The 19,161-nt window shown below is 34.9% G+C and overlaps 1 protein-coding gene across 3 annotated transcripts; it reads right to left on the minus strand.

The window, feature by feature from the left end:
- Window positions 1-3,617: 3,617 nt before the first annotated feature.
- Window positions 3,618-13,323, minus strand: LOC132622560 (uncharacterized). 3 transcript variants are annotated; one of them, XM_060337177.1, is made up of 17 exons: window positions 13,000-13,323; window positions 12,802-12,927; window positions 11,586-11,645; window positions 10,886-10,999; window positions 10,681-10,768; window positions 9,429-9,574; window positions 9,252-9,353; window positions 8,393-8,464; window positions 8,222-8,321; window positions 8,049-8,131; window positions 6,353-6,430; window positions 6,139-6,237; window positions 5,987-6,037; window positions 5,819-5,875; window positions 5,670-5,711; window positions 4,188-4,251; window positions 3,618-4,090 (listed from the first exon to the last, which is right to left on the minus strand). In XM_060337177.1, exons 1-16 carry the CDS (start codon window positions 13,141-13,143, stop codon window positions 4,192-4,194), a joined length of 1,422 nt encoding a protein of 473 aa, XP_060193160.1. In that variant the 5' UTR covers window positions 13,144-13,323; the 3' UTR covers window positions 3,618-4,090; window positions 4,188-4,191. The 3 variants fall into 3 exon arrangements, with proteins under 3 accessions (XP_060193160.1, XP_060193158.1, XP_060193159.1); XM_060337175.1 differs by having other exon boundaries at window positions 4,188-4,264; window positions 13,000-13,322; XM_060337176.1 differs by having other exon boundaries at window positions 3,618-4,251.
- Window positions 13,324-19,161: the final 5,838 nt, after the last annotated feature.

Genomic DNA, 19,161 nt, shown 5'->3' on the forward strand with positions numbered 1-19,161 from the left:
TTTTACATTTCGGGAACTATGAGTCAACATTGATAAAGATCTTCTTATGAGATAAAGATGAGGAATATGTCATGAATATGATACTAATTATGGTAAGTTTAAGCCTATAGATTCTAAAGCTAGATATGATGTCTATGAGATGTATGTCATGGCAATGATGATGATGAATTTAAGTATAAAGAATCCTAGAGTAACATATGATGTCCATTAGGCTAATGATCCTAAATATGGTTCCATTGATGCTTTCCTCGTGTACACTCACCTTAAAATGTTAGTTCCTTCAAGGTGAGATATGATGAATATGATTACTCCATAATGTAATCGGGGGTTCTCGACCTTATGTCACCCCGACATCATTATAGATTGTCTATAAGCTCTAATGCATGACCTATGACCAATGTTCCGAAAAGTTACGAGTCTATGTTCATAGGGGGTTCCATATGATAAAGGTAAGAGATATGCCATAGATACGACGATGGTAATGATGAGCCTAAGTTTAGAGATTATAAAGTCTATCATGCGATATTTTTACGAAGTTCATGCTACGAATATGATATGATTTTCGTAGATTGTCTTTCAATTCAAATGCATGCTCTATGAAAAGTTATGATAAGCTTATGAGATATATGTGATGATAACGATGACGATGTTGATAACGATGACGATAATGATGACGATGATAATAGTGAGGACGCTAAAGATATTTATGGGCTTTTATGTATATGTGCCTATGTATAGCTATTATGAAACCTAGTATGGCCGGGTAGAATATATATATATATATATATATATATATATATATATATATATGATGCGCGCGCACCACTGCAGTTGGGTACGGATACTACTGAGCCTTGGTAGGGCCGGGTACGGATACCACTAAGCCTTGGTAGGGCCGGGTACGGATATCACTGAGCCTTGGTAGGGCCAGACACGTATAACACCAGGCATTATTATAGCTGGGTACGTAAGACACCGAACCTATATGATCGGGTACGATACTACTATGTATTAGAATGTATGAAAAGCCCGAAGGATATGTATGTGATACTGTCGAACCACTATGTGGCCGAATACGGATAATGTTTAATGTGTATGAGCAGATACTGTACCATGATATTCATATATGATACGATGATGTATGCGCTATGATGATACATGTATTATGATAATATATGATATAGGCATGAAAGGCATCCACCCTTAGAAGTTACGCAGGTTATATCTACATCTTGTGTCTTATGACTTCTCTATTATGTTCATTTTATTCATGCTTTATATACTCAGTACAATATTCGTACTGACGTCCGTTTTCTTTGGACGCTGTGTTTATGCCCACAGGTAGACAGAGAGGCGACCCAGATTTATAGAAGCCGATAAGCAGACTTTTGAAAGCACTCTATTATTCCAGATGTGCCATTGATTTACGGTTTGTGTACATATATGTTTGGGCATGACGGGGTCTTGTCCCGTCCATATGTCTAGTATTCTAGTAGAGGCTCGTAGATACGTATGTGTTGGTAGTATGGTCTCACGATGTTATTATTGTATGTATATTATTTTGATAGCCGAAGGGCTTATGTGTATAAAAGTATTTATGTTTCAAAAAAAAAAAAAGGTTTTCCTATGATTTGAGCATTAGATTAATGAATGTACGCTTAACGAGCATGATGAGTAATAGAATGAGCGGTGTTCGGTGGTTAGCCTCGAGTACCCGTCATGGCCCCTAGTCGGGTCATGAAACCCCCCCCCCTCCCCCGCTCATTACAAAACCTCCATTATCACCGGTGACATATCACCATCCCCAAACCCAATCATTAATTCCATGAGCACCATCAAATTTACTAGTTATAAACAAAGATGCCATCACCACCATCGAGATTTATGTTCTTTTTTTTTTTGTTTTTTGTATTACTATCCTAATCAACAAAAATTGATTGAGATATTTATATTAATGGTGCTGGGTTTGAATATTTGATGGTGGGACGGGTGAGGATGGAGAAATTGATTGTGGCAATGTGATTATTTGTGATGGAAGGTATGGTGAAGAAGAAAGGGAGGGGTTTGGGGGGTGGGGGTGGTTTGGCGTGAAGATGGAGGGACGGGGCGGGGCAGCGGTGTGGTGGGGGGATGGAGCAGGCGTGAAGGGAGGAAAAAGAAAAAAAAAGAGCAGGGGTGAAGGGTAAAGGGTGCAGGGATGAAGAAGAAAGAATGGTGGGGCGAGTTTGGAGTGATAGAGGGGCGGGGGGGCTGGGGGGTAGGGGAGTACAAAAACATTTATTTTAATAAAAAATGGATTAAAAAAATAATTTTTATAAAAAACGCGCCAGTTATTAATTATTTTTTTATTTTGTGTCACGTCAGCTTGTAGGGTGGAATTAAATTCACTTTTTAGATGTTCAGGTGTGTAATAAGTCTTCTGTATAGTTTGAGTGTGAATTCGACATTTCGAATATAATTCAGGAGTCATTTGATGTATTTTGCCTTTTTAGCTCAATTGCAAAAATATCTTTATATGTTTAAAAATAATTTAATTTTAACTTTTTTTCATTTTAGCTAATGACTTTCTTTTATAATCATAGAAATGTTACAGCATACTTGAGATTAAATTCAAAGTCGTTTTTTTTTTTAAAACTTTATGTCCGGTCAAACAGATTCACATTAAATGAACAAAGGGATAACTAGTTAAAAACTATATTAAATCAGAATTTTCATAGCTAAATTTATTTGGAAAATACTATAAAACCCATGATTATTTAATTCTTATAAACAATATCAATAAAAAGACAAAGGAAGTACTGTAAACCACAGTTATCGGTAACTCAAAACATTTTCTAACATTTTGCAAGGAAAACTTTCGTTAAAAGAAAAGTTGTCTGACTATGACCTTTTGAGATAGTGGGAGCATAGAATATTGAAATCTCTATGCAATTCTTTTATAGTACTCAAATCACTTTTATTTTTTTTAACAGATTTTAATTACTTGAACCTCGATAAAGTCTCCTTGTTCTTTTCGACATTTCTAGGAACCATACATGTCAAGATTTCAACCTTCGAAGAATATTCATATTCAACAAGAAACGCGACACGTAACTGAAAATTGTGGACGGGCGATGACAGACCTGGATCAACTCATTTTCGACAAGTGGCTTGCACACAACAATACAATATTAAAACAAAAGACAGTACCAGAGTTTTAAAAAAAAAGTTTGACCAACTCAATTGTTAATGCCAATTGTTCTTGTAAATCACCATCACATGTCCAACTCCGAGGCAAATCTTCCAGCAAATGATGTTGAATTACCCATAATTTATTAAGAGGAATATTTATAGGCGTAATCAGTCCGGCAAATTTCTTTATTAACTTTGGTCAATGAGGTTTCTTGGAAACATAAAAGGTCTAAATTTAATAGCATTTCACAGGGGCTTGTTGTGGGTACATGTGGGTATTATAATTTATGCATAGGTATGAACATCTTGTTACACCGGTTTGACATACATAATTTTGTCAAGCTAATGAATGTTTCATGCAATATAGCTGCTACACTGAGCGATACATGCAATGATGCAATTCAAAAGTTATCTCATAACCTTGCACGTTACTGCTAGCTAGCAAATGATTAAAAAAAATGTGAATAGACTAATTTGAGCAGATGTCAGGTTAACAAAAACGCAAAACTGGATTATATATTCTATCTCTGTCTCTGTTTTAATTAAGCTTTGCACATAAGTTAGAAGAGTTGAGAAAGCCCAACTGAATAGCAAACTTCTTGAGATTTGAACTGTGCTCTAAATATGGCATTAGCAATTAGGCTGCACCAAATTAGTTATACAATTCTGCCACTCCTCGTATTAGTCCTTTTTTCCTCTTCAATATGCATGTTACCTTAACTAGTATAGTTCCATAGATAGCCACTGATGCAAGAAGAGAGAGCTCATGCTATCAGTACATTCTAAAGAGATTCTCTCTGAGCTGATTCAGCGACTTCTTGAGCATTTGTTAGCTCCCGAAAGGCTTTCAGCATAACTTTCGGCATAGAACACTACTTCAAAAACTTACACAGAAGTCTTTTGATACGCTTGCTTTTTCCTTTGAAAGAAAACAGGTGACATAACTAAGGGAATCACTAATTTCAAAATTGTCAGGCTCTTCAATAATCAATATCTCCAAATACTGCATAACTTACTGATTTACTCTGTTATATGCAACTCCAGCCAGGTTACCGATACTTGTTCCTGCAATGTATCCCCCTGTCCAAGCATTCTGCAGAGTTAGAGTGCTAACAATCAGCAAAGAAAGTAGCCTGCTGAAATACGAATATTATTTATACACCCCCTTCTCCACCGCCACACCACCCCACTCCCCCAAAAGGTAACTAAAAGGAAGAAAGGGATTAAAAAAATTATGAAACAAGACACATGGGTAAAGTAGGTTTATTCAGACAGTGACTACGCGTATTAGGAGCAAGACAACACATCACGGTTAAGAATCGTGATATCAGTTTTATCAGTGTCACGTTCCCCATTTGCAAGAGTATTAAGCACAAATCCATCTGGACACATTTTTAACTATGTAGAGGCTCAAACTTAAAGATAATCCCGTTGAACTAGACGTTTACATTAAATAATAGGTAGTGCATCAAAAAATTAATTTTAGAATACAGAAGTGCTATATCAAACTTTGATAAATGAAATTGCAAAAAAGTTCTACAATAAATCCTTCAAAATAGGCAATATCATGTATAACTTGATAGCAAGGGGGAAAAAAAGAGGAGTAATCATTATTAAATTACACAATACATCATCAAATTTCACAATCAGTATTTCTTTTTTGCAGAGAGTAGATAATCGGCCAATATACCCTAACAGGCCAAATTTATGTCAGTAGATCTTCCTTCTGATACAACATATTTTGGTCTGTTAATTTCCTAAAAGATTAACTTAAAATTGTCTATCATGTCTTTTTGATAAGGAAAAATTTCTATCATGGACTAAAATTATCACAAATATCATGGGAAAAGTGGAATTACAAAAAGATAAGAATGCAAATTTTATGATATAAGTTACCGAAGAAAATTTAAAACGAATTTCTTAGACAACGACGACAATCAATTTGAAAGTACAAAATCTATAGAAAATGTCGTTTCCAGTCTTCTGTTTGTAAGAAGATGAGGAAAAGATGAGCATCAATTTAGTTGTTTAATTAGATGAACATAAGTTTACTTTGACAAGGATCCCTACTGTATCTATCTCAAATTAAACCAGATTAAATCACACTTTGACGATCCACCAACAACATCAGCAATATGTATTCTTTTTGGTGAGTGTGATCAAATTGATAATACAACAGCTATGCTTCAACCCCAAGCTAATTGCAATCAGCTATATGAACCCTCACTATTTATTTCAAGTAATTTGGACCAATTCATTCTAATTTATTTTCAACTTACAAACATTGATGATTTCAGTTTTTGAATGATGCACCAAATAGTAATATGATTATAAGTTAAAGGTTTTGGCTGAACAAATTGTTAAAATACATCAGCACTTCTCTTTATAGTATACCCATCAGACATATAATGCATACATATTAAAATATATAATAAAGAGATCATGATGCACTTTTCTCATTAATTATACCCTGTGGATTCACATCATGTTCACATTACCTGAAAATTGAAGCCACCAGTAATACCATCAACATTGAGTACCTACACGATTTTCAAAGAATCATAAATACATAGGGAAAGCCATAACCTGTGTCCTAAATTTGAACCTGAAGCAAGAGAAGGAAACTACAGGTATTAGGTTAGACAACCTCTCCAGCAAAGTAGAGATGAGAATGGATCCTGCTTCCCATTCTATCAAGGTAGATCTGCTTGAACAAAATAGAAAGGTTGCAACTCTCAGAAACTAGTTTAGCTAAATTGAAAGGGTCTCAGCATTGAAAGGCATATACAGACGGGAAGAAAAGAAAAGGGAGCACCTCTGAAAGTGGAACACCTCCAGCTGTGACAAACTCATCCTTAAATTGGCCCTTCATTACCCCAAAAAGGATGCAACAGAAAATTTCTTTTCAATCAAAGTAATGATGTCAAAAGCAGAAATCATTGTGAGAAATGGAAAGAGCCATGATACCTTTCCCTTCACGCTAAATGCACAATCTTTTAACAAAGAAGCAATAGCGAATAACAAATTATTGGAAATGGACGACCACAGCATGTCTCCGCATATGCCCTGCATTAATCGAAAAAGAAAAATAATAAATAAAAGTGGACGACAAACATTCTGAGAAGATATTCATATTGCAGAAGTCAAAAGACATCCTTGCAACTGAAGTAAGCATTTTCACCTCACGATCTAATATATACTTCCAAAATCTTTTCACAACCGCAAATTCGGAAGGATAAGAGTTCAGCACCTTCTGCCTCTGCATTGAAGAGAACAATAAGGAAAGTGGTAAAGTAAGATCCAATTCAAATTCAGAAATCATATGCTTTGGTGTCGTGATGAGATCTTATTCACAGAAGAGAATAATCAATAGTTTCAGAACCTTTTTTCTCTTGATAAGATCGACCAATAGTTTAAGAACCCTCAGTCACTGTATCTCATACTGTTGGGTCCATCCTCAAAATGTCCCCTTATTTTGAGGAAGAAAACACCTCCCTTATTTTAGGGAAGAAAACACTTCCCTTGTTTTGAGGAAGAAAACATCTTCCTTGTCTTTGGAAAATTGTCAAGTGCTTGCTTGAGTCACTAATGACATCAATAGGTTCATCTCATACCTATAAATAGGGAAGCTTTCTCATTTGCTAGACACACTAATGACATCAATAGGTTCATCTCATACCTATAAATAGGGAAGCTTTCTCATTTGCTAGACACACCAAAAATTGAAGAAGACAACACATCCCAAAGAGAGAAAAATCTAAGAGAAATACTCTTAGTGAAAGGCTTAAGTAAGAGAAGTCTTTGAGAGAATTTTTTTCTTGAGTGTAACTGGGATTGGGGTTGTGAGGTTGAGTGTTGTAAACACTTGTAATATTTCTTCTTTAATAAGATCTGCGGCAGCAACATGGACGTAGCTCTCACATTGAGGGTGAACCACTATAAATCTGTGTGTGCTATTTATTTTTCGCTTACATCACGGCATAAGTAGGTTCTGTCTAAGGAGGTTGGTATTTAAGTGGTCCAGCTGTGACCCTCCAATCTTTCCTGGGAACCTGCTTACAAAGGTCGGATTTGGGATTCAAATCCTAACACATACAACTCCGTTTATGTGGTTCAATCAGTTAGTAGAATTTTTTTATTTCTGTTCAACTACCTTATATGGTCCAGTGATCATATATGGGTGTGCGTAAGTAGTGGAGATATATACAGATACATGATTCTGAGAATTAGTTCAAAAGTTAGTTAAGTCCAAATGTTAGTTACTCAGTTAGTTGACAGTTCCAGAAGTTAGTTACGAACTGTCCAGGTCAACAAAAGTTGTTAGAAGCAGTTAGTTAGTTGAAGTCAAGTCAAATTGTAATCTGTAGCTATTCCATTCATTGAGTGCATACAAGTCATTGTAACAAACATTTTACATTTCAGTTCTATTCTATTCAACTTCTATTCCATCTTCTTCCTTTCATTTCTATAGCTGGTTTACTCAAATTATCTCTGTATAAGTCCTGGATTAGCACAGAATTCCTCGAGTTCTATTGAGCTCCTGTAATTCTATTAACATATACAACCCTTTTTGCTATTTTGAATCTATTCGAAAAAACCCATACCTGCTCACATCACATGTACTTCAAATGAAGCATCCATGGATATAGTTGCTCACTATATAAAGCAAATATTTAATTTCATGTTAAGTATTAGTTCCTGGAGCCTTCTTCTTTTTTTAAAAGATGAAGTAGTTCCTGTAGCTTTCTTCTCATGGAGGACAGCTTTCTTTTCTCTCTTCCATATGTTTCCCGTCTTTGACAAACTAGTTTATATGGACAAGCAAACAAGATAATTGAAAGGTCATAAACTTCAACTCAGGTCACACAATGTATTACCAAAAACTGATTCTTGTGACGAGTGAGTAGAGACCTTAGATCTTCAATATGGATATCAGGAGTAAAATCCACGCAAAGCGTACCTGGGTGTGTTTGCAACTAAATTTAGCAAGAGAAAAAAGGTTGTGGTAAAGAGAAAATGGTAATGACAGAAAAAGGAAGACATTCTTTACCCTTATAGTCTGAACTGGATAGATATCGTGCCCCCCAAGCAGATAGCCTAAGAACCACAGGCCCACTGAGTCCCCAGTGGGTTACTATCATGGGTCCTACCTAAAAGATAGAATTATGTTCTGCAGTACAAAAATTATATCCCAGAAATGCAATCAATCAGAAATCCATACCTGAGTAAGCTGTGGTATATTCTTCTGGATGCCTTCTAGCTGTAATTTTGCTTTTACTTTTGGGAATGTCACCTATGGATGACAGCAAAATGATTACCGTTAGACATAGGCATGAATATCTTCATGTTCTCAAAGGTGTGATAAGTATGTCACAACTATTTAAGAATCAACACGGAAGTGCAATGATGTCTGAAATACATAAAATATATGTTCACTTTAATATGAATTTCTAGCAACAAAAAAACAGGGAACACAGTCAAAATCTTCATAATTTAAATGAAAATCTCTGTTAAGAAGCAGAGATCATGATGCCATTAGACAAATAAGTATTATCAGTGCACATTGCCCCATGATAAAGAACACCAAAGCATCTTCTAAAATGTCAGAAAGGTGAATTTACAGGGCACAAAAGACTATCATGTTTTTATATAGCAATTAGCACTAATTCGAGAAAAGAGTTAGCTTGGGTACTTATAGAACATAGAAGTTGAAGCATGCAAGGTAGCATTGGGAAAGAAACTAGCTGCCTCATAAGACATAAAGTGCCAGAAGAGGAAAGAAAAAATTATCAGTGCAGATATTTGGAAGACGATCAGAGCTATGTCATCCTTAGTACTAATATTAATCAGATTATATTCAAAACCAATAGGATCTGAATCCAAAATAATTATTTTAAACAACATTTATGAGACATATAAAGCATCTTCCTAAGTATAACCAAGGTTCAGGAAAGAAGGTAGTATTGACAATACATAATGAGCTATATCTTTGTTGATGTGATATAAAAGATAAGGAGTAGCAAGCAAACACCTCAAAGACTGAATTCACTCAATTGGCTGCAAATGGTAGAGAAACCTACACCAGACAGTTCTGCTAACTTCAAGTCATCAATCTTGAAAGTGAATAGGCTCGGAACAGGTTCCACAATAGAATGACCAAGTTGAGTGGCAAGATCATAACCCTGAACAGGAAAAGATGGCAATGAAGTGAAGGAATGGATGCAAAAAAAGTGCAACTAACTCATTACCAAACTGACCTGCTTACTACTCCCACTAGCAATTAGTAGAAAATCAGCTTCAATGTGCTCCACATAATCAAGGCTACGTTTCTCAAGCTTGACCGCAAATTTTCCATCAGCAGTGGAAGATGCACCAGTAACAACTTTTCCAGTCTGCAACAAGACTAAACGAGGAACTGGCATATCAGCATCTTAATAGGAAAAAGAGAAATAGAATGCCCCACAAATTATAAAATACGTAAAGCAATCGCTTGAGTCATAGCTAAGGATGTGCAATCCTAAACCTTCTGAGAGCTTGTGGTCTGAATTTGAGAAATGAAAGAAATTTTGACTTTCATTTCTTTTTACTTAGCATAAGGGTATTTGAATTCATGATTCGCCATACCTAGGCAGATGTTTTAACTCGCCATTGTAGATGATAGAGCATTCTAAGTTTAATAAAAAAAGAAATATAAAAGGCTGATATTTCATAGCTGTTCAGATTAGGAGCATATTTCCTTCCAATTTTCAGCAACCTACTTTTTGATTTAGTCCATGAAATATGTCTATCTGTAAGTTGCACATTTGGATGATATAATTTTCTCATCATCACACGTACGAAATGAAATAGAAAATGCACAAAAAATGCAGGACACTATTTCAAAATGTAGCTATTTTAGCTTTTAGGCACAACTTTTCCATCTCAACCTGGTGACTGAAACAGAATAAATGCATTAAGGATAATTGAGAAAACTTTAAAAATAAAGCAGTTAAGCATACTATAGCCGGGTGCAGGGAGTCTTAACATAGGCCTTAAATTCATGATTGTTCAACATCTAGCCTTGGTCTATAGTAGTTTTAACCCTGAAACAATTTCATAAACATCTAGGCAGTGGATACTTTAGGCAGAACGATTCAAAGGGTTAAAAAATCCAATTCCAATTTGTTTAAGTTGCCACCGTCTCCCATATTTTATCATAAGAAAAAATGAAGGATTCCATGTCTCAAATCCCGAGATGTTCTTGGCAAATACTTGGCTTCAAGTTCACCAGTAATGCCATATCAGCAAGTGTCAGTGCATACAGAGAGAAAGAGAGAGCGAGAGAGAGACGCAGATACACACGAGCTAACAGAAAACGTTTTGCTTTCAGGGGAAGTGTGACCATACAAGAGTAGAAAGTCCCATTTTTTTGCTTTTAAGGAAATTCTGACCTTACAACGATCCAAAGTCCAAAGCTAGTCAATTAAAAAATTTAGATAAAACAAAATTATAATAGAATAGTTTATCTACCTCCGCTCCTCTTTGCCTCAGACATGAGGCAATCAATTATAGTAGATGAACTATCACTGGTGGGAAAGACCCTTCCGTCTTCCTCAATCTGAGACAAAATCAGCAGAACTACTAGTTAACATCAACAAGAAGAACACTTTTACCTTATCAAAGAAAACATCAACAAGAAGAAAAGAAACATCAAAAAGGTAGTTTTGGTGATTACTTTCAACGCCACACCATGATCAGAGAACCAGGACATTGTATCCATTGGACCGTGAGTATGGAAAAAGGAGCCTCTGAATTCCTTATGACCCCTTGGATACTGTTCTGCCAAAATCTGTAAACGAGGTTGGTTTTGGTTGAGCTTGACTTATATGCTGCTATAATGCCACATATCTGAAGTTAAAAATGACATTCAACTATGAACGCCTTTTAGAAAAGAAAAGAACGCACGCGCACACACACTCTTCTTAGACTCAGTTATTTTAGTTGAGCTTATAATTCTCATAAGCTACTGACAAACATCCTACTCAATTAGTATAGGCGAATGCAAAATCTGGGTTGAGGGAGTTCAGACTACAAATAGTAGAATTTGTATCTTCGATTTATCATGTACAAAGTGCCTAGGATAAAAGGCGTTTATTTTCAAATTCTTAAGATATACAATCTTCGGAATTATAATCAGTACCAGTATTTCTGAAATAGCTTCCAATATTAAGATTAAAAATGAGAAATCCAATGTCAGATACACCAGAGGAGCAAGCAAATACATTGAATTCCCCAGCCACCAAGAAACAAAAGTTACACATAAACAAAATTCACTCTTCCACAAATGTCATATTCCAAGAACATTAAGCTTTGGGCTTCGATTCTTCATACAGCTAAGCAGAGATTATATCTTTTAACTGAAAAGAGAATTTTACCTTATTGTCAAGACAATGCCCATTAGTCACATTGCAGCGGCCCCCTCCAGAAATTTTGACCTGCCAAAACAAACAACCAAATATTTCCTCATCACAAACACAAACTAAATCCTCAAGAATTATGAGCAAAAGATAAATGATACTCCCTCCGTTTCAATTTATGTGAACCTATTTGACTGGGCACGGAGTTTAAGAAAGAAGAGAAGACTTTTAAACTTGTGGCGTTAAATGAGTCACATATATTTTGTGTGGCTATAAATCATTGCATAAAGGTAAATTGTTTCCACATATAGAAAGGGGTCATTCTTTTTTGCACGGAAACGGAGGGAGTACAACATTCTCAAAGTTTTATATATAACAACTATGCTTCAATCTCAAAGTCTCAAACAAAGTTGTGTAAGCTTATATCAATCCTCTATACAATCATCCCCCTTTATTCGGGTCCAAACCATTTCAATACGTTTAATTAATGAAAAATGGAGAAATTTTGCTGTGCTAATTCTCATAACAGGGGAAAAGGTACTCCCTCTGTCTCAATTTAAGTGTCTTACTTTCCTTTTTGGTCTGTCCCAAAAAGAGCGTCACTTTCTATATTTAGTAAGTACAATTCAAACATCCTACGCGGAAAGTTAAAAACGACAAGATTTGAAGGACACTTTAGCACATTATACGCATCTTTAATTCAGGACCACAAGATTCAAAAGTCTCTCTTTCTTTCTTAAGTTTCGTGCCTCGCCAAACTAACAAAATTAAATTGGGACGGAGGGAGTACAACACTCTCAAAGTTCTGAAAAACAACAACTACACTTGAATCTCAAAATCTCAAACAAAGTTGGGTCAGGTTATATCAATCCTCTATTTAATCATTCCCCTTTATTCGGGTCCAACTCATTTCAATACAACTAATAAATGAAAAATGGAGAAATTTTGCTGTGTTGATTCTCATAACAGTGGAAAAAGGCACTCCCTCTGTCTCAATTTATTTGTCTTACTTTCCTTTGTAGTCTGTTTTAAACAGAATGTCTCTTTTTTTTTTCTTTTTTTTGGCAACTCTTTAGTTCCAAACTTTCCACATGGCACGTTTAAGACCACAAGATTAAAAGGCATTATGTAACATTCTAAGTATCTATATTTAGTTTAAGACCACAAGATTGAAAAGTATTCTTACTTTCTGTAAGTCAAACAAATTGAAAGGGAGGGAGTACTAAGTACTAACCTTTGATAAAGGTTTAGCTTTTTCAATAACAACAACTTTAAGATTAGGAGCAATAGTCTTGGCCCTAATAGCACCGTAAATTCCAGCAGCTCCACCACCTACTACTACCAAAACCTCTTCACCTGACTATTTCACCGAAAACATCAACTGGTTAGGTTTATATTAATTACCATAAGTCTGTAGAAATATGTACATTACCTTTGGAGCTGCCAAGGACAAAGTAATTGTACTAAGTTTTCTTCTTCCATGGCTAGGGATTGAGCAAGGATGGTTTACTTTGAGAATTGAAGTTTGAGAGGCAAATCCAAGACGAAAAATGAAGCGCTGCCGCATCAAATTCATTGATGATACTCGAGTTGAGTTTGCAACCTTTTCAATACAAAATGTAGAATAAGCTCACTCACGACTTGTTTGCTCTATCCATGGCGAGTTGATTCTTATTTATTTTTTAATAAAGCGCAATTTTTAAATTAAAACCAAAGCAAATAATTTTTTAATTTGGAAAATAAGTGTCGAAAGGGCAAATACGTATCATTTGTGTAATGGCGAGCGTATATATGCGCATTTTTTTTGATGAGGCTATATCTGCTCTAAAAGTTGAGAGGTATATTTGACCCTTTTTTCAAAAATAAAAGATGGCTGAAAAGGAAATTCTTGATTAGTTTGGAGTGACAGCTATTAAACTAAAACTCTAATGACTACCTTAATCCGATTAATTTTGAAATATTTTGAATCGTTGATGTTGACACCCAATTTTGTCCCGCCTCTCTTCCAAAATACCTATTTACGCCTCTAATATTTTTAGAAAAATTAAAATATATATATAGTCATTTTTTACTAAATTATCAGCTTCTCATCAATACCGGCACTTTATTATTCTATTGCAGTTACTATTGTTGTTGTTGTTATTATTATTATTATTATTATTATTATTATTATTATTATTATTATTATTTATTACTATTATTATAATTCACAATTTTATCATTTTTTTAGCATTTTTTACCAGCTTACGCACACGCATCGCATTTATCTTTTTTGCATAATTAAATAATAGTGTTTATTTACTGTGGATTTTCGAAATATTATTGCACGGCTATTACAACGCCATTTTTTATCTGAGCACTAATAATTGCATATTTTATATTAAGTAATATTTTTAACACAAGTTATTAAATAGGTCTTTTATTTAAATGTAGTAGCCCAATCAACTCATACTATTTTCGGGTCAATTCACAAAACCAGTCCACATTTTGATTTATCTGACATCATTTAGTTCACCCCAGCCCAAATAATTAACCAACATTTTCGGACCAGCCCACTCTTTTAATTTTGCCCAGCCTATATTTTAGCCAAACCAGCCCATTTTTAACCCGACCCGGTCCAGCCCATCCCTTATTTTCTTTAACCCTAAATCCTATCTCTCTCCTTTCTTTTTCCGCCTCCTTCGGCTCTCTCTCTCTCTCTCCTTTATCACCTCCGCCGCTCACCCCCTCCCTCTCTTCCTTTCTCTTCCGCTCCCTTCCCCACACCGCTACCCCACTCCCACGCTCCTCGTCCCCACCTCGCCGACGACCCCCACACCGCTACCCCACCACGCTCCTCGTCCCTACCGCGCCTCATCTCCCTCTCTCCACTCATCTTTGTCCCCGCTCCTCTCAAACTCAAACCCGAAATCAGTCTATAAGTATTCGTTTCATCATCCATTAAAGGGGAGGTTTTTTTCGATTCATGAAATTCCCCTAGAACCGGAGGATTTTTGGATTCAGAAAATTCCCCCAAGAATTGAAGGGCTTGGAATCGCAGAAACCCCCTAAGAATCACAGTTCTTGAACCCCAAAAACCCCCTATTTTGTAGTTTTTTTTTTCGGGTCGCAAGAATCCCTGAAGACAAAAGTTCTGAAATAAATTTCTTTTGAAATCCCGTTTATTCTCTGAGAAAAAGTGTTCGAGTGTAGATTGAAGATCCGCACTCTGTTCGCTGCACCCGAAAAAAGGTAATTTCTCTCCCTTTTAATTTCTGTAGCCTTTGTATTATTTGAGTGTTAATCATATGTTAGTTTGAGTAATCAGCACATTTTGAATCTTAATTAAATATGTAGTTTAGTTGTATACTGGTTCGAGCATGATTGGTGTATTGACCATGGAAAATGTGTATGATTTATGGTCTATTCTACTTAAATTTCCCGAGTTAGCTATGTGTTTGATTGATGAAGTCATATTCAGCATGTTCTGTCAAGTAGTAATACAGCTCCCCTTTGGGAGCTTTAATCAAGAACTTGTTTTGTTCAAGTAAAAATGCGAATTCAGTTTGGCTTAGAAAAACTTAAAAAAAAAAAAAGGATTGCAATTTGGATCTTGCATGATTATGTCCCCACTTAAATGAGTTCTCCTTGTTTTTTTTTTTTTTTCTCTTTTCTTCCTCTACTTAACTGATTATGTATTACCAAAGGGAAATTGAGTTATTTTACATTCTAGTTAAATTTAAAAGGAAGGTTGAAATCAGTTATCATTTCAGGAGTCTTTAGAGGATGAATCTGTCATCTTTACTCTACTCCTCCCTTTTCTAGTTATCCAGTTTTCTCTTTTTTTTTTTTTTTTTGTGTTTTGAAGTCTAGTCCATGTTAAAATATGGGATTTGCTCCAGTGATGAATGATTTTTTTCATTTAGTGTATGAATTCCTGAAATAAGAAAGAAACACTAGTTGAGTTGAATGTTGTTTGTGCATAAAATGTGCAAGGTCTTTGTTTGAAGTACAATGCTATATCATAGTTTCTATTACGTCAAAATGGCATAAAATGTGTTGTTTCCCTTTTTATCACCCCTCTCTGAATGTTCAAATGCCCCCTGTTATGATCCTAAATAAGAATAGTGATAAATTAGTAACTTGTGATCTTAACTACAACTCAACTTGTGTCTTTCCAATCCATTACATGTTTTGTAGTCTAGTTAGGTTCTAAAAAATGATTTAGCCTTAAACCATGACTAATCCTGCTCTAGTCATTAATATTTATCTGATGTTGTTATAAGTTTTCTGGGAATTAATCTTGAAAGCTTGAAGTGATAACACTAAGTTATGTGAGGTCAGACAACTGTTGGGATTGAGCCTTGATTCAGAGTTTTCATGTTGTTCCCCTATAGCAAGTTTAAGAAAAGTTTATTTACCTCTCTCAAAGAGGCATGTTTTCCTAAAAGACATTCTGGTTTCTCTTCAAGACTTTAACACTGGGAATATGAATCTGCAATTTTACCTACTGTTCTGTTTGAGTAAAGAATGATGGTTCAGCATGATTTTCAAGGTTACCTTTGTTTGAGGCATCAGCTTCCTTCAAGACCTGTTGACTGTTAGATTAAGTTGAAATCTGACCCCTTCTTTGATGAATGTGGCTTGTATTTCATCTCTATCTTCAAGCATGTTTAAGGCAGGGTAGAAGTAAGGGCATGCCACCTTCTTTACACTTTGTTCTTCCCTTTTGACATGTTCAACCTCGACCTAACTCTTTATTTATTTGAGAATCTATGATTGACTCATTTAACTCTAAAAAAAACTAGAGTAGGTTCACAATATGTCTGCATCCTACTTACTGTCAATATGTTTGTGCCTGGTGTGTGAGTTTGCTGCTATAAATCTTGTTTTAAGTCCAGTTGTGCCAAATTCATAGAATCATTTTAGAATTATAGTTGTCCAGTTAAACAAACCTATGTGATGTTGTATATAGTTTAATAAGTTTACTTTGATAAGGAATAAGTATCCAGATTTCTTACTTTAAGAATTGATTCTCACTCTGTTTGGTTTATATGGCCTTGGGAAGTTTCTGGTTATGATGTTGACTGTGCTGACAGAATCAGAATCTTGAAACTTAACTCTTTTAATTAGCTTAAACAATTTTCAAAGGCTGTAAACCAAACCTACTAATCAATAGAGAAGGCATCTCAGTTAATCTTATCTTGTTAAAAACCTTCCTTGTTTGGGATACTCTCTTTCACCCTTGTCTTCTTTGTATGACTTGATGGATTTTCAAATCCCGAATGCTTCCTGAGTGGCTGCTGAAACTTTGGAGGATACATTGGATGAGACCTTGCAAAGAAGATGAATTTGGATAATTTTGTTGTTGCTTCCCCCCCCCCCCCCCCCTCCTCCCCCTGCATTTGAGATAAGCTTGCTAGTCCTTTATACTTACTTCTATCATGACTCATTACATGCTAATGAATTAACCATTGCAACTAATTTGGGAAAAAGGCCAAAAGTAGCCTGAGAGTAAGCATAGGTTGATCAAAGCTTAGCAAAAATATGTTGAATATATCCTCTTAAGAATTCTGCAGTTGTAAAAATCTTGTATAATTAGCCTTTTATGATCATTTTCTGAAAAATCATGGCTGCATATTACATTAGCAAACCCAGCATTTAAATATTGTTTCAGTTAGGGAATTGCAACTGCTTTTGTCAAACATTAGTTGGTTGTGGATCATGTATTGCTATTGTTTGTTATGGCTTCATTCAAAGAAAAATCTGTGAAATGAGGCCATTTGCTAGAATGTGCCTGTTATTTCAGTTGTTGGTAGGTTTGCTGTGATTTGGATTAAAGTTTGGGATAGCATTGGGTGATCATGATGGCTGCATATTTGATTTAGAGACTACTGTCTATTGTTGACAGGAATATGCAGCTACTGCCCTCAACTCGCTATACTATGTAGCCACTGCCCTCAACTTGCTACCCCTCTAAGATTGAAAAATGTTATCAGTAATTTATTATCCTGCATATCTGTTTGATTGTCTATCTTGTTCTGCGTGATTTGGACTATTTCGAATAGGAATATATGGGGCTAGGCTGCCGCACTCGGTTTAAGTTTTGTGTTTATTTGTTTGTTCAAAAACCATTAACATAATCACCCAAAAGTAATCTGTTGCTTTAACTAAGTTATTAAGTAATTAACGGACTTTTGCAATATGTTCCCTAAAGCAGTGGGTTTAAAATTGTTTCTTTCACTAGTGTAAGGTTTCTAATTTGAATGTTGTTACTTGGCTTTGTTTCTTTGCTGGACCAGTTGTGATTTTATTTTTTTGCCAAAAAAACATGAAACATGCGTAAATCTGATTTCGTGTATGGATATGCTCGTGTGTGGACAACCCAATTAAATTAAATTTTCTTATTATGTGATGGTATTTGAAGTTTCTTTCTTTGAGTTATGAATTTTGCATTAGTAATTATCTTGATCACACACTAATCCTTTTCTTTTCATTTTATGCATGATCATTGCACACGAGTCCGAGGGACTCGTTCTTCTTCCGCATTCGGTGTTGGGCTAAAAGCCCAACGAGATCTCCTCTCGGTCCATCCTTGTCCACAGCAAAAAATGGAAAATACAAAATTCTGGGCCAAAGCCCAATAGACAAAAACAGCCGAAGCAGTCAATATAAAGAATTTGCTGGGTCGAAGCCCAACAGCAAATAGGTCCGGCAGTTCCCAAAGGGGCTGGCCCATTCGATATTTATTTACCCCTTTTATTTTATTTTGTGAATTTAACTTGTATTATGCAACTAACCCTTTATCTTGCTTTATTTTCTTAAATTAGATGAACCTTAGCAAACTAGTGGGGTTTAGTTTAGTAATGGGTAGTTGAACTGATAATTATAATGCCATACGTTTCACTCTCTTTCATTTTTTACATTAAAATTTATAGTATTTATCTTCATTAGAATAATTGATTTTCAAAAGAGCATGACTATATATTTTGAGCTAAGGAATCATGATTAAATATTCAACGTGCCAAAATATTAATCCTAGTATAATTTTATAAACATTTTAGATTGATCCGATTTCACACATTTTAGTCTAATATAGCTAAATAAAAATTAATAAAAGAGAAAGAAAGTTATGCCTTTTCATCATAAAAAAAAAAAAAAAAAAAAAAGTTCAGGCTTTTGTACATCACAATATTTGCATAATATATTTTTTCACTTAAAGGTTCATGTTTGATAAATCTTCTCTTAAAAAGGTATTATTCACGGGTAAATAACTCTATTTGTTTTTTTACAGATCTTATTTTGAATAGAATTACTATATTTTCTAAGGCCTCAGCAACATCTTTAAGTTCTATTTAGCTCTTAAAATCTTTTTTTATGCAAATTATTATATTTTCTACAAGTCTTATTTTTCTAAATAGCATTATTATTTTATTCAAAGTTTCAACAACATTTATATGTTTCATTTTAAAATGCATTTTCTTTATGTAAATTACTATATTTCCCTATAAGTTAGTTTAAATGGCATCATCATATTTCCTTTAAAATTTCAGCAATATTTACAAATCATTTTCTTAAAAACTTAAGCATTACCTTTAACCTTCATTAATTAACC

The sequence above is a fragment of the Lycium barbarum genome, chromosome 12 (assembly GCF_019175385.1).
Source record: "Lycium barbarum isolate Lr01 chromosome 12, ASM1917538v2, whole genome shotgun sequence".
Taxonomy (NCBI): domain Eukaryota; kingdom Viridiplantae; phylum Streptophyta; class Magnoliopsida; order Solanales; family Solanaceae; genus Lycium; species Lycium barbarum.